The 13,665-nt window shown below is 45.3% G+C and overlaps 1 protein-coding gene across 3 annotated transcripts in view; it reads right to left on the bottom strand.

Moving 5' to 3' along the window:
- EFCC1 (EF-hand and coiled-coil domain containing 1) overlaps window positions 1-9,893 on the bottom strand; it is a 79,687-nt gene extending 69,794 nt beyond the window's left edge. For all 3 annotated transcript variants that reach the window (XM_027863842.1, XM_027863844.1, XM_027863843.1), the window contains exons 1-2: window positions 8,856-9,893; window positions 807-1,216 (exon numbers count right to left, since the gene is read on the bottom strand). In XM_027863842.1, the coding sequence (XP_027719643.1) occupies window positions 807-1,216; window positions 8,856-9,593 (1,148 nt within the window). In that variant the 5' untranslated portion in view covers window positions 9,594-9,893. The remainder of the gene's footprint in view (window positions 1-806; window positions 1,217-8,855) is intronic.
- Between the last annotated feature and the right edge of the window lie 3,772 nt (window positions 9,894-13,665).

Genomic DNA, 13,665 nt, shown 5'->3' on the forward strand with positions numbered 1-13,665 from the left:
TAAGTTTATACGCAATATATACAAATAAATTTGATATTAATCATAATATAACAAAATAGATTAATTAATAATGTAAAAATAAATGTATAGATATCTGTATATACATGTGTATACATACATTAAATATGTATATATACATATATATACCTACACTTATAAACTTTCATATGTATAAACACATATGTATCTGTATATACAAACACAGACAGATAGAAAGATAGATAAATAGACAGATAGATGGATGGATAGTTAGACAGATGGATGGATGGAAGGATGGAGGGGTGGATGGATGAATGGATAGATGGATGGATGGATAGATGGATAGATAGATGGAGAGATGAATAGATGGATGGATAAATGGATGGATGGGTGGATACATAGATCAATAGATTCTATTGGAAGCTCCTTGAGGCCAGGGGCCATGTTTTTACCTTTCTTTTTATCTCTAACACTTAGCACAGTGCCTGGCACATAGTAAGCACCTAACAAATGCTTGTTGAGTTGCTGACTGTATCTGAAGTAGTTGCCTCCCAGGACAAGCCCTGATAACAATGACCAGAGGTTTTAATAAGACTTCAGGGTTGGGTAGACACTTCACATGCACGCTCACAACAAGCCTCTGAAGTAGGTACTTGCCTGAAACAAGCCTTTCTCTCCTATTACACTGGAGAACAGTGTTGTAAGTCATACCTATCTCTGTGTTCCTTGCACCCAGCCCTGTCCCTTGTACAAAGTGGGCCCTCGGTCAATGTCCGCCATTGATCCTGCCAGCAGGCCTGCCCTGCCAGTTTATCCCCAGACTGTACCTGTAATACTGTAGCTCTAATTCCAGCTGCTGGACGCACATCTGTAGATGCAGTACTTGGGTGGCTTGGGCTTCTAGCTCTCTCACTTTCCCCAGGCCGCTCAGCACTGCCTGCCTGGCCTCCTCCACTTTCTTCCTCATTTCTGCCTGCTCCTTCTTGAGGTGGCGGTTGCAGTCCTCAGAGGCCACCAGGGCCTCCTGGCACTGCCTCAACTCCTTGGCCAATTCCTGATTCACTTGAATTGCCTCTTCGATCTGACCGTCCCTGGAGCTCCGGATCAGCTCCACTTCCTTTAGCATGCTCTGTAGGTCTTTGGTGGGCTGGGGGGTCCCATGGCCTGATAGCATCCTGGGCCCAGGAAAGCAGCTGCCATCTTGCTTGTGACTGGCGTGGCTCTTCCAGAGTCCCACCTGCCAGGGGCGAGATAGGAAGACAAAAAAGCTTCTGTTTCATGTTGGAGTTTTAACACTTTCTCTCACCCTTCTACTCCATTTTCAGCCAGTGGTATTTACAGCCTCTCACTTCATAAAATTTAACATCCATCTAGCACTTTCCAATGGACAATGTCTCTTTATATATATTATTCCATTTGATCCTTCCAACAACCCTATGAGATTCATCTTGTCCAAACATCTCATTTTACAAATGAGGTTAAGTGACTTGCCCAAAGGTAATGGCAGAACTGGGATTTGAACCCAGCTCCTCCAAACCCAACACTCTTTCTATTTCCACTACAGTGCGTTGACTTTCCAGGAAGTGGATCATCCTGTGATTTTACAGATGAGGAAATAGAGGCCCAACATGGATCAGTAACTGACCCAAGTTCCTAGAGCAAATAAGTAACGGTGCTAGGACTTTAGACCAGCTTTTCTGACTTCCAGGCCAGTTCTCCTTCCTCGGCTAAGTTCCTGGTCAGTTGGCTAAGTGCTCTGTCCAGGTGCTAGGGCATCTGCTTGATTCAGAACAAACACACAGATTGACTTCTTGGATAGCTGCTTTGACTGAACCTGAGAGAAGTGACTGAACCATCAGATGAAGGCATTTTGTCCACAAGAAGTGAAGATAGCAAGAGAACTGACCATTTTTGTTGTTGTTACAACACACAGCACAAAAACATGCCTTATCGAATAGCTTTTCTTTTTTTCTCTTTGCATTTTTTTTTTTTTTTAGGCAATTGGGGTTAAGTGACTTGCCCAGGGTCACACAGCTAGTACGTGTCAAGTGTTTGGTTTGAGGCCGGATTTGAACTCAGGTCCTCCTGACTTCAGGGCCGGTGCTCTACCCACTGCACCACCTAGCTGCCCCTCAAATAGTTCTTTATGGCAAATTCAGTTTGGCTGAGGAGACAGAGACCCTGGGGCACTATAGAGCCTCTCTATTGTAGAGACTGGGAGAGGAGGGGGAGCGTGGGTCTGGGATGTAGTTTACCTGAGGTAGGATAGCTAGGGGAGAAAGTGTTTTATTTGGTCGTTTCCTATTTTAACTAATTATTCTTACTAACAAAGTACAAAACTCAGTTATTTCCACCTTGACTGCAAGCATAAACTGCAACACAATCCCATTGTCCTGGGACAAAGCTTGGTCACCTTGCTTAGTTAAGGTAGTATCTCTTCATTCTCTGAAGGGATATATTGTTGCACTCAAAAGACTGCATAAGAACTAAATTCATTTTCTTCTTTCTTGGAAACAAGCTTTCATGCCACCTCCTAGCATCTCTTCAATATGCTGAGTATACACCAGCTGTCCCCTTCATCTCCCCTGAACTGCACCTGCACGCTCGATCTCTGTTTCTTTGGCTCTGATTGGTGAACTTTTGGCTTGTCTTCTTGCCTGGAGCCAGCCTCCACACCACTTCCCAGTCATCTCTATTTTAGGTATAGTATATGGGTATAGGTATACTTTTGTACCTTCCCTCCCTTCAAACTTCCCTTTATTGTGTTTTCTTCCTCCATTAGAATGTAAGCCCTTTGAGGGCAGAGATTGTCTTACTTGCATGTATTTGTACCCCCAACACTTCCTGGAACATAGTAAGTACTTAATAACTGTTTTATGTGCCTTCCTTCCTTCCCTCTTTCCTTCCTTCCTTCCCTCCTTCCTTCTTTCCTTTCTTTCTTCTTTCTTTCCTTCCTTTTTCCTTCTTATCTTTCTCTTTCACCCTAGTTTGTGACCTCACTTTCCTTTGGGCCCAAAAGATGTTTGGTCCCATCCTTAAGGTCGGGGTCTATTTCTCAGACCTCAACCTTCCTGACCTCTACACCTTGGACACTCTTTCCTCCCTCTGCATTTGTGACACTGTTCTCCTCTGGCTCTCCTCCTACCTCTCTGACTATTTCTGACTCTCCTTTGCTAGATACTTATCTATGTCCTATTCCTTAGCTGTGGGTATCCTCTAAGACTGTCCAGGGACACCTTGTCTTCTCCCTCTATACTTCCTCTTTCTTGGCCTTTTCATCAACTCTGAGAGGTTCCATTATAATCTCTGTGCAGATGACCTTGAAATCTATATATACTTGCTCTCCTAGTTCTGACCCTCATCATCTCTTACTTGGATTACTGTAAGGAGTAAGTAGGAGGCACAGCCTTCTCCTGAGAGAGGAAGTAGAGAGGGTGATGGAGGGAACTCAAGGAGAGAAGAGGAGGCTTGGGACTGAGTCTGGAATGGTGGCTTCTGAGCAGGTCACCCTGCTTCCAGGGAGTTGGTCTCCCTTCTCCACACAGGAGGCAAAATAATCTTCCTACCACACAGGTCTGGTTATGTCACTCCTCTAATAAAACATTTCCAGTGGTGGCTTCCTATTGCCTTCAGAATAAAATACAAACTCCTTGCCCTGGTATTTAAAGTATTCACAATCAGGCTCTGTTTAGTTGTGTTCAACTCTGTGACCCCATTTGAGGTTTTCTTGGCAGAGATACTGGAGTGGTTTGCCATTTCCTTCTCCAGCTCATTTTACAGATGAGGAAACTGAAGCAAACAGTGACTTGCCCAGGGTCACACAGCTAGTAAGTTTCTCAGACCAGATTTCAACTCAAGAAGGAGTCTTCCTGGCTCTAGTCACAGGTTCTCTGTGCACTATGGTGCCACCTAGCTGCCCATAGGCTCTAGCCCTACCTTCTAGATTTATTTCATACTACTCACGTTCATGCACCATGTTTCAGTCAAACTTCCCTACCTGGTATTCTCTGGAACTCAGAATTCCATCTTCTACCTCCCATCTCAGTTCCTTTGCACGGGCCACCCTCTAGGATTAGAATGGACTTTCTCCAAGACTCAGCTCTGGATGCCTTTTCTGAGCCCCCTAGGTGTTAGGGCTCTCTCCTTCCCCCCAAATCTCTTTTCATTGTCATATAATATAACTGCAGGATGTAACCTCCACGAAAGTAGGGGCCGCTCTGTGTTTCCTGCCTTCAGCAACTAGCTCAATGCCATGAACACATCAGGCACTTAGCAAGCATTAATTAAATTATTGAATTCTAGCCAGCCTTTTTGTAGTAATATCCTACCGCTGTCTGATTATGAGATGCCTCTCCCCATTCTGTACCATGAATGAATGAACTAATGGGAAAGCATTTATTAAGTGTTTATTATATGCTGGAGACTATTATAAACATAAAAAAATGGTGTGCTGTATATACTTATTTTTAAAATTAAAAAATAATTCAGAATTATTTTGCTTAGAAATATCATACTCATTCTCACACACCCCCTCCCTTTTCTTGGGCAATCCCCCCCCATCTGAAATACACACACACATATACATATACATACACACACATATATATAAATATATATATACAAACGTACATATACATATATATGTAAATTGGTCACTAAACATTTATTAAGTGCCTACTATGTTTCAGGCACTATGCTAAGGGCTGAGGATAAACAGAAAGGCAAACATCAGTCCTTTCTCTCAGGAAGCTCACCATCTAATGAAGAAGACAACATGCAAACTACATACCTACATGCAGGTACCACATACAAACTACACACATACATGCAGGGTACATAGCTACAAGACATATACAGGATAAACTAAAGGTCATCTCAGAGGGAAGGCACCAAGACTGAGTAGGATTGGGATAGGCTTCTTGCAGAAGGTGGGACTTAAGCTGAGACTTGAAGGAGACCAGGGAAACCAGGAGGAGGAGGAGATGAGGAAAGAGTTTCAGGCATGGGGTTGGGGAGTGGGTGAATGGGGGTGGACAGCCAGTGAAAATGCTTAACTCAAGAAAGTGTTGTGTTCAAGGAAGAGCAAGGAGAGCTGTGTCACTGGATAGCAGAATATGTGTAAGAAAAACAGAAATATCCTCCCCTCTTTTATAGAAATTCTACCCATCTTTCAAAGCATAGGTCAATTTCTTGCCATCTGCCAACCTGATTGAAGCCTTATCACTCCAGCCTTTGCTAATCTCTCCCAGATCTGAACTAAAAAAGAACTCCACAGTAAGTGGCACACATTTTTGCACTTAATTCCTCTCTAATTAGGGAAAGAAAATTAATATCTATGAAACAGGCAGCAACCTCTTTGAGGGCAGGGACCAGATCAGTTGCATATCTTACACTATTTAGCATAATACCTACCAAAAATACTTTTTGATTGACTGATCATCTTGAGACACTTGGACCTGGGTTTAAACTCTAGCCCTGCTGTTTGTTACTTATGTGACCCTTGGGGCCAACCAAGTTACTCCCTCCTCCTTGGAGCCCATCAACTACTTGAAACTAGTTATCTTGTCCCTGCTAAATCCAGAATTGGCCCTAAACTTGAATTATAACCTCTGCTGTCTACTGCCCAGGTAACTTTAGACTAAGTCAACTCGCCTCTCCAGGCTTCAGTTTTCTCATCTACAAAATGAATGAGTGAATAGACTAGACCAGGGGTTCTCATATTTTTGAAATTACTCAAACTCAATTCAACAACAACAATAACAGCAACAAAATGTGTTGTGAGCCCTCAGGGTAATTTAATATACAATTCATTATATTTTTTGTAATAACTTACTACTTAAGGTGAAGTTAAAGAATTCTTAGCTCGGACTCTTTGAACCATTAGGTTCCCAAAAGGTTCAAGGACCGCTAAATGGAAACTACCATATTAGATGACCTTTAAGGATCCCTTCAGCTAGGAAGCCACTCATATTTCTCAGTTCTCTGACCTTTAAGGCCCTATATAGTGCAATTTGGTCAAAGAAGAAATGGCCTGAGGATATCTGGATTCAATTTCCAAACGTGCTGCTTATCAGTCAGCCTAATCTTAGGTAATTCACTTACTCACTCTTAGCCTCAGCTTCCTCATTTGTAAAATGGAGACATTCATGCTAGTACTACCTATCTTGAGGTTGTATTGTAAGGAAAGCATCTTGTAATATTCTCCATAAATATCACCGAAAACCTTTCTTCTGTATAGTAGGGGCAAAAAGCCTGTAGAAGCAGCATAAATGAAGTCAGCATTGAAAGGCAACAAAACTGATGAAGTAACAGTCAATGTTAGTATTGTACTGTCAAAATATGTCCCTTTTTTCTCTGTAAGCAATTAATAAACTGTTTTTGTCTGTGTGCGAATGTACTTTGCAAAGGGGCTTGTTTGGGCGTTTCGTGGGAAGTGTCTGTTGTGTCAAAACAAAATGTATTTATCACTAAATGGCTTTATGAAAAGCTATAGAACTTGGTTCATCTAGTCATTCCTCAAATGTTCACTGATATACCAGGCTAAGTGCCAGGGGAGATAACGATATAGGTTGTATTAAATAGTTCAAATTGCCTGGCACCCCAGCTTCAGCTCTTGAATTAGTGGCAAGGGAAAGAAAAGTTTAATGTTGAGCCTCTGGATAAATGCAGTATCATATAAGTTACTAGCAGGAAGTGGACCCACTGGGGGTGTTTGTCTTAGATCAGATTTCAAACCAATACCAAAAGACATTAAAAATCACAAGTACTTTCTTGAAGACTTCAGTTAAATTTCTGGCACTCAGTTAAAAAAAACACACATAACCCTATGTATTTCTAAGAAATATTTCCCAATTGGATCTAAAAAATGATGTTATTTTACAGTTAGGTGGTTTATTGCTAAGGTATATCATCGCCCAACTCAGAAGTGTGAATAAGTTTAAGAAAAGCCCTGATCCATTTCAATTGTGTTTGAAAAACCAGCCTGTTAACCCCAGCACTAGGGCAAATACTTCCAAATATGCAGCAGACCATTCATGTCCCATTGGAGTCAGCACAATATTTCCTGTTGAATGCTAATCCTACATTAAGGCCTGGGATTCACTCTCACTTCTGGCACAGAGAGCTATGTGACCAGAGCATGCATGTCACTTAACTTATCTGAGCTTCAGTTTCCTCAAGTGTAAAGTGGAGGTAATAATAAATAGTACCTGTAGTATCTGACACAGAGCTATCATAGGACTCCAACGAGAGCACTTTCAAAAAGCCCAGCGAATCTTAAAGCACTATACAAATGCTAATTATATTATTCTCCTTTTTAGGTCTCAATTTCCTCATCTGTAAAACCACAAATTTGGTTTAGATGATTTCTAAGGGTCATTTTTGACATTCTACAAAGAAGTCACAGATCAATGAAACAAACAACTTGTTCTTAGCTTGCTTTGTTCACAAAGATTTAACTAGCCACTTTTATGGGGAGTGGGTTTGGGCAGTAATACAAAGCAGTTCGGGCTTTGTATTAAACACCAGCTCCATGGATTTCAGCACTGCTAGAAGCACTGACCTCTTCTTTCAGCACAATGCAGTGCTCAGAAGGAGCAGTCCTTGGCCTAAAATCTGGGCATAAGACCCCAGCAATTCCCTGGCTGAAACACCAGTTCCAGTTACATGGTAGGGATGAATAGTTGGGTCATGTTGACATCACTGAATTATTTTGTACTTGAACTTAAACTCCCATCTCATCAAAGTTTTCTCTCAACTCAACAGAGGGCTCTACCCTGTGCCAGGCACGCCCTCAGAGCTGGCAGAGGCCCTGCTTTGTGAATTCTTGCTTTATGGCTCTCTGATCACACAAATGCTTCTGAAAGCCAATCTGTAGGTGTACAGAATTCCTATTCACACTACCCATGTGCAGTATGTAGCCCAGCAGGCGCAGGGAGGAAAAGTCAAAATAGTTAATTCTCCAATTTCAGGAAAAGTGTGAATCAGAAAATGTTTAGAAAGAGGACAGCTCCTCCCAGGCCAGTTATGTGGAGGAGGGTTGGGGGTGGGGTTATTGATCATTTTTTGCATGGGAAAACTAGTAGTGAAGGGTTAGATTGATGTAAGCATCAAAGCAAACATCTCAAACCAAACAGAACACATACACAGAAATATTATATATAATTGTTAATTATATATTTCAATACTTTAAGGGATTTGTGTCTCATCTTTGTGGGTGTCCCTTCAAGGGTGCAGCTGGTAACCAAGGCATCCTTGCCTCCCCATCTTCTGCAACTCTTGCGTCCATGCCTTTCAGAAATCAGGTCCACTTTGGGAACTGGGGCGGGGGAGGGGAGAAGAGACAAGGAAAAAAAGAGACCTTCCTCTTGTTCTCTTGACATGTTGAGAATACTAATGGAAACAAAGAAAATTAGATGGCTGAGAGCTGCATCCTTGGAGGGACCACGCACACATCCCTCAAAGGAGGGATCTGCAGAGCTGCAGGTTTGGGTTTAGCTGCCACTCAAAAACTCCCCTTAGCAACGGTACCTTTCATGGCAGTTTATAGTCTTAGAGAATTTCCTGGGGACACGGAGAGGAAGGAACCATTTATTAAGCGCTCCGTATGTGCCAGGCACTGTGGGTAGAGGGGAGGTGACTTGCCCAGTGACACTCTGCTACTATGTGTCAGGGGAGGTATTTGAACTCAAGCCGTTCTGGCTCAAAAAGCAGATCGCCATCCGCTGTAACACTCTGCCTCTCGCTATTTCCCTGGCTGATAACAATGACTCCTTCAGATGACTGTATAGTGAGCTTTCAAAGCACTTTCATATGCCCTGATACTCACGAACTCTGTGACATTGGCAGGGGTAGCTATTCGGACTCAGCCCGCTCACCTGCAGTGCCAGACAGCGGGCGTCGCTGCTCTGGAGGGCGGCTCTCATGTCCTCCACCAGCTCCCGAAGGCTGGCATTCTCCTCCTCCAGCTTGGCAACCCGGTCCTCCGCCTGCTCCAGGGCCACTACCTCCTCGTAGCACTCCCGCGAGCAGCCCGCAGAGCCGGTGCAGGCGACTGCTGTGGCGGGAGGGGAGCTCCTTGTGCGCCCGGACGCAGGCGGGACAGCAGACGCCCCGGGCCGCTCCCGGCGCCGGCGCAGGGGACTGCGCAGCCGGATCTGGGTCTCGATGTGCTCACTCTCGGGCCCCACCGGCAGCCGGCTCCCCTCGGGACCTTCCCGTGCCCCGGCTCGGGTGCTGAAGTAGCCACAGAGGCGGGCGTGGAATTGGCGGAAGGTGAGCTCCGGGGCCAGGTCGTCCCAGAGCGCGGCGCGCTCCTCTTCGTCTTCCTCTTCCTCACTGCATCCCTCTTCAGCGCCTAGACCAGTCCCAGGCCGTAGCCCCAGCACCCTGCACAGCACGCGAAAGTCCTCCCCGGGCAGGCGGCCGTCTCCTTTGCAGTCCAGGTGGTGGAAGACCTCCTGCAGGTACTGGTCTAGCCCGGTGGCCAGCACCACGATCTCGTTTTCCACGCCTCGGTCTAGCCGGTAGTGATGGGCCAGAGCGCTGACCAGCCACTGCGTACGGCGAGCCGGGCGGCGGTAAGGGTCCCAGGCGTCCACGGGCCCCGGCTCCATCGCTCCTCCTGCCGTCTGGAGCCTGCCTTCTCCAGACCCTCTTCCCTGCTTCTCCTGCTACCCAGGACTCCGACCTGGCTCCCTTCTGCTGCCCAGCATCGTTCTAAGTGGGGAGGGAGCCTGCCCCCCCAATTACCCGGGCTGCAGCCCGGCCGGCCGCGAACTGGAGAGAACCCGAGGGACAGGAAACTCCGGGAGGCGCCGTCGTCCTTTCGGCCCGGGCAGGGAGGGACGAGGAGGCAGATAGCTGATAGACCGGCTGCGGAACCCCAGGGCTGGAGGAACGTCATCCCAGGGAGGGGCTGCCCGCCCACTCCCCTCCCGCCGCCATCCTCTCCAGGTCCCTGCGGCGCTCTGAGCCACCAGCCCCCGCTGTCCGGTCCTAGAGTCCTAGGGGTCTCAGGCGGCCAGCTGCCCTCCAGTGGGGCGTGCTATGCTGCGCCCCTTGGCCCCTTTCCCCGTAACTACTGCGCTCTCGAAGCTATGTTAGGACCCTGGGACCGGCCTCAGAGCAGGCCCCTCCTGCCACTGGACAGGTGGGGATGGAGCTCTGAACCGGGGAGCGGAGGTTTATGCCCTTTTAATTTATGTACGCCTTTTAATTTGGCCTCAATTGTGGGCATCTCCGGGGGCGAGAAGACTTACCCAGGAGAACACCCTCGCGTGCTTTCTCTTCATTAGCGGTTTGCTCGTGACACTGTAAGGAGAATTCATCGAGAACTTTTGTCGAGTTTCAGACAACTGAGTCTCCCTCGGTAGGGGCAGCGTCCACGGAATGGGATTCGACTTCCACTCTGTACTCTGGAGTTTGCCAGACCTGTGAGCAGGTCATTTCACCTCCGTTTCCTTGTTTGAAACGGTCTACACCTGCCACACATAGCTGCTGCTTTGTAAACTCTGAAACAGTGAGCTATTGGGATTACCGCTTAGATTTAGAGTTGAGAAGGACCTGAGAAGTCCTCCTGCTTAACCTCCTCGTTTCTAACAGAACAGGAAATTGAAGCCCGGAGAATTAAAGTGATTTGCCCAGGATCACAAGGTAGTAAAGAGAAGAGGCAAGATTCAAACTCAGGACCTCTGATTCCAAATGCAGAGCTCTTTTGCCTCCGTCACAACGTTTCTCTGTTGTTAGCATAAAGCCTACTCCCGACTAATTCGGATACACACTAAATTATCTGCTGGTGATGATAAAATTTAGCCTTGTGGAGGGGGCGGGAGGATGCTGTTTTGTCCCGTGTTTTGCTCCCCTCCTCCCTTCTCCTCAGCTGCCCTCCAGAAAAGGGAAAGTAAAAGTGTTGCCTAGCAAAGTATTAGGAGGAGGAGAGGACGCTGCCATTTCCCTTTGAACAAAAACAATGCTCATTTTAGCCAAATAGACACATCCACAGAAATGAATTGTAGAGAGAATTCAAAGAAGTAGCTAATCTTTTCTAAATAAACTGTGTGATTTGGGATTGGAATTTGGGGTTATCGTGGACATTTGCAAGCTAGTCAGTCTGACCTTGTTCAAGTGATTCTGAGACTCTTTTTTAATCTGCAAGATGCCCATAAAAATCTCCCAACGCTCCTGTGCAGGACACTGCTGCTAGGTACTGAGGGGGATGCTAGGTACTGAGGGGGATGCTAGGTACTGAGGGGGATGCAAACTCCACAAACCTGGCTGCCGTGAGAGACAGATGAGTCTCTAGGCAAGCTGCTTGCCATCTCTAAGCTGTTGTTTCCATATGTCTAAAATGAGGGGAAAGAGGGAGTGTGGTGTGGTGAGCAGAGGGCCACCCTTGGTGTCAGCTAGCAAGCATTTGTTATTAGTAAAAAGATTTTATTTTTTCAATGAACAAAAATAATATTTTCTCTCCCTCTAATCTCCTCCCTCCCCCAATTTGGGGAGGGGGGAACCCCTTTTAACTAAAATATGTAGTCAGGCCAGACAAATTCTCACATTGGTCATATCCCAAAATCCCAAAATCTCATTCTGCATCTTGAGTCCATTCCCCCTGTCAAGAGGCAGATAGCAGTGTGCTCCTTGTGTCATTGTGTTGAACATAGTTCTTAAGTAACAATTTCTTATTAAGCAGTGTGTGTGTGTGTGTGTGTGTGTGTGTGTGTGTGACACACACACACACAGAGACAGAGACAGACAGATGGAGACAGAAAAAGGAAAAAGAGAAAGAGAGGAAAAAGAGAGAAGGACAGAGACAGAGAGGAGAGGGAAAGATAAAGGGAGAGAAGAAGGAGAGAGAGTGAGACAGAGAGAGGAGAGGGAGAAAGAGAGGAGGGAGACAAAGAGAGGAGAGAGACAGAGAGAGACTGACAGAGAGAGAGAGAGAGGAAAAAGAGACAGAGAGAAACAGAGAGAGACAGAGAGGAAAGGGAGAGAGAAAAGGGAGGGAAGGAGAGAGACAGAGTGAGACAGAGGAGAGGGAGAGAAAGAATGAGAGAGAGAAGAGAGAGACAAAGAAAGGAGGGAGACAGAATGAGACAGAGAGGAGAGAGAGAGAAGGGAGAGAGACACAAAGAGTCAGAGACAAAGACAGAGACAGAGAGGGAGAAGGGTATAAAGGTTTATAAAGAAAAACAAAAATAGTCCCCACCCTCAAGGACCTTGCATTCCAATGGAAAGACAACATGTAAAGAAACAGGTACATGTGAGATATGTAGAGTAGAAGAGATGGTAAGTAATTGGATTGGAGGAGAAGGCTCAAAAAGCCCTGAGTTCAGGATCTGCCTTAGACCAGCTCAGTGGCCAGGGCAAGATTCCTTAACCTCTTAAGGCCCAGATCTCAGTTTCTAGTTAGGGACAGTTACCTGCAGAGCAGAAACCACAGGAACCACCAGACTTCATCCCACAAATGGGAATCATTCTGGCCCAGTCTGCTTTACAGGGTTGCTTTTGTAAGTCAAATGTAAAGTACTTTGTCACCAAAAGCAGTATGTAAATGTAAACCTTATTATTATTGTTGTTATTTTGGTTAGGAAACATGAGATCAGATACATGAACACATCTGGAAAACTACCAAGTGCTATGCAAATTTGATTTGTAAAAAAATAATAGAATACTATATAATCCTTTCTTTTTTTTGGTAGAAGCAAGTAGAAGCAAGGGGGAAGAAATCATATTGTTAATATTTTATAGAATTACATTAACCTTTGAACCAGCAATGGGGTTGCAGCAATTTTTTTAAAATGGGATTATATATTTGTAATATTTTGATAGCTAGCAAGACATTGTATAGCCATTTGAATGCTGCTAGCATAATTCACGGGACAGCTGGGTGGTGAAATGGATGGAGTGCAGGCCCTGGAGTCAGGAAGACTCATCTTCCCGAGTTCAAATCCAGCCTCAGACGCTTACAGGCTGTGTGATTCTGGGCAAGTCACTTAACCCTGTTTGCCTCAGTTTCCTCAGCTGTAAAATGATATAGAGAAGGAAATGGCAAACCACTCCAGTAGCTTTGCCAAGAAAACCCTAAATGGGGTCAGGAAGAGTCAGTCACAACTGAAACAAATGAATAACAAAACAAACCATAATAATGAGAAGTATCCTAGCAGAGAGATATGGCCTTGAAGCCTGGAAAGCCTGGGTTCATGTCTGCTCTTCGACTCATTCCAGCTGTGTGACCCTGGGCAAATAAATCACTTATCCTTTCTCTCAATGTCCTAGGCAACTCTCTTAGACTCTAAGTTGTAAGAGAAGATGTTGACCTGCATAGATTGAAGGTTCTCTGTACAAAGTAGTCTAGTCCTTATCTTAATCTGTTTAAATGTCACATGAAGAACTTGAATTTATAAGATAGGAGATTTTATCCATGGGGCAAGGGAGGTGGGCTGGGAGTTTTCTTCCCTCAGGTCAACTTCCTCATTCCTTAGTGGACTATGAAATGAGTTGCGAAGTCCAAGAAAGTTCTTTGCCTGTTGGCCAACCTGGTGGTGATGAGCTTGTGTTAATTTATTTAGGTTGGCCCTGGTAAGATAGTCACCAGGACTTCCCTACTCAAGACCTTCCCAGATTGGTAGGACTTCCTAAAAGTATGTGATCCGTGATCATAAGCTTCCAGAACCCAGTTCTCTCTCT

Source organism: Vombatus ursinus, unplaced genomic scaffold (genome assembly GCF_900497805.2).
Source record: "Vombatus ursinus unplaced genomic scaffold, bare-nosed wombat genome assembly UNPS02014773.1, whole genome shotgun sequence".
NCBI lineage: Eukaryota > Metazoa > Chordata > Mammalia > Diprotodontia > Vombatidae > Vombatus > Vombatus ursinus.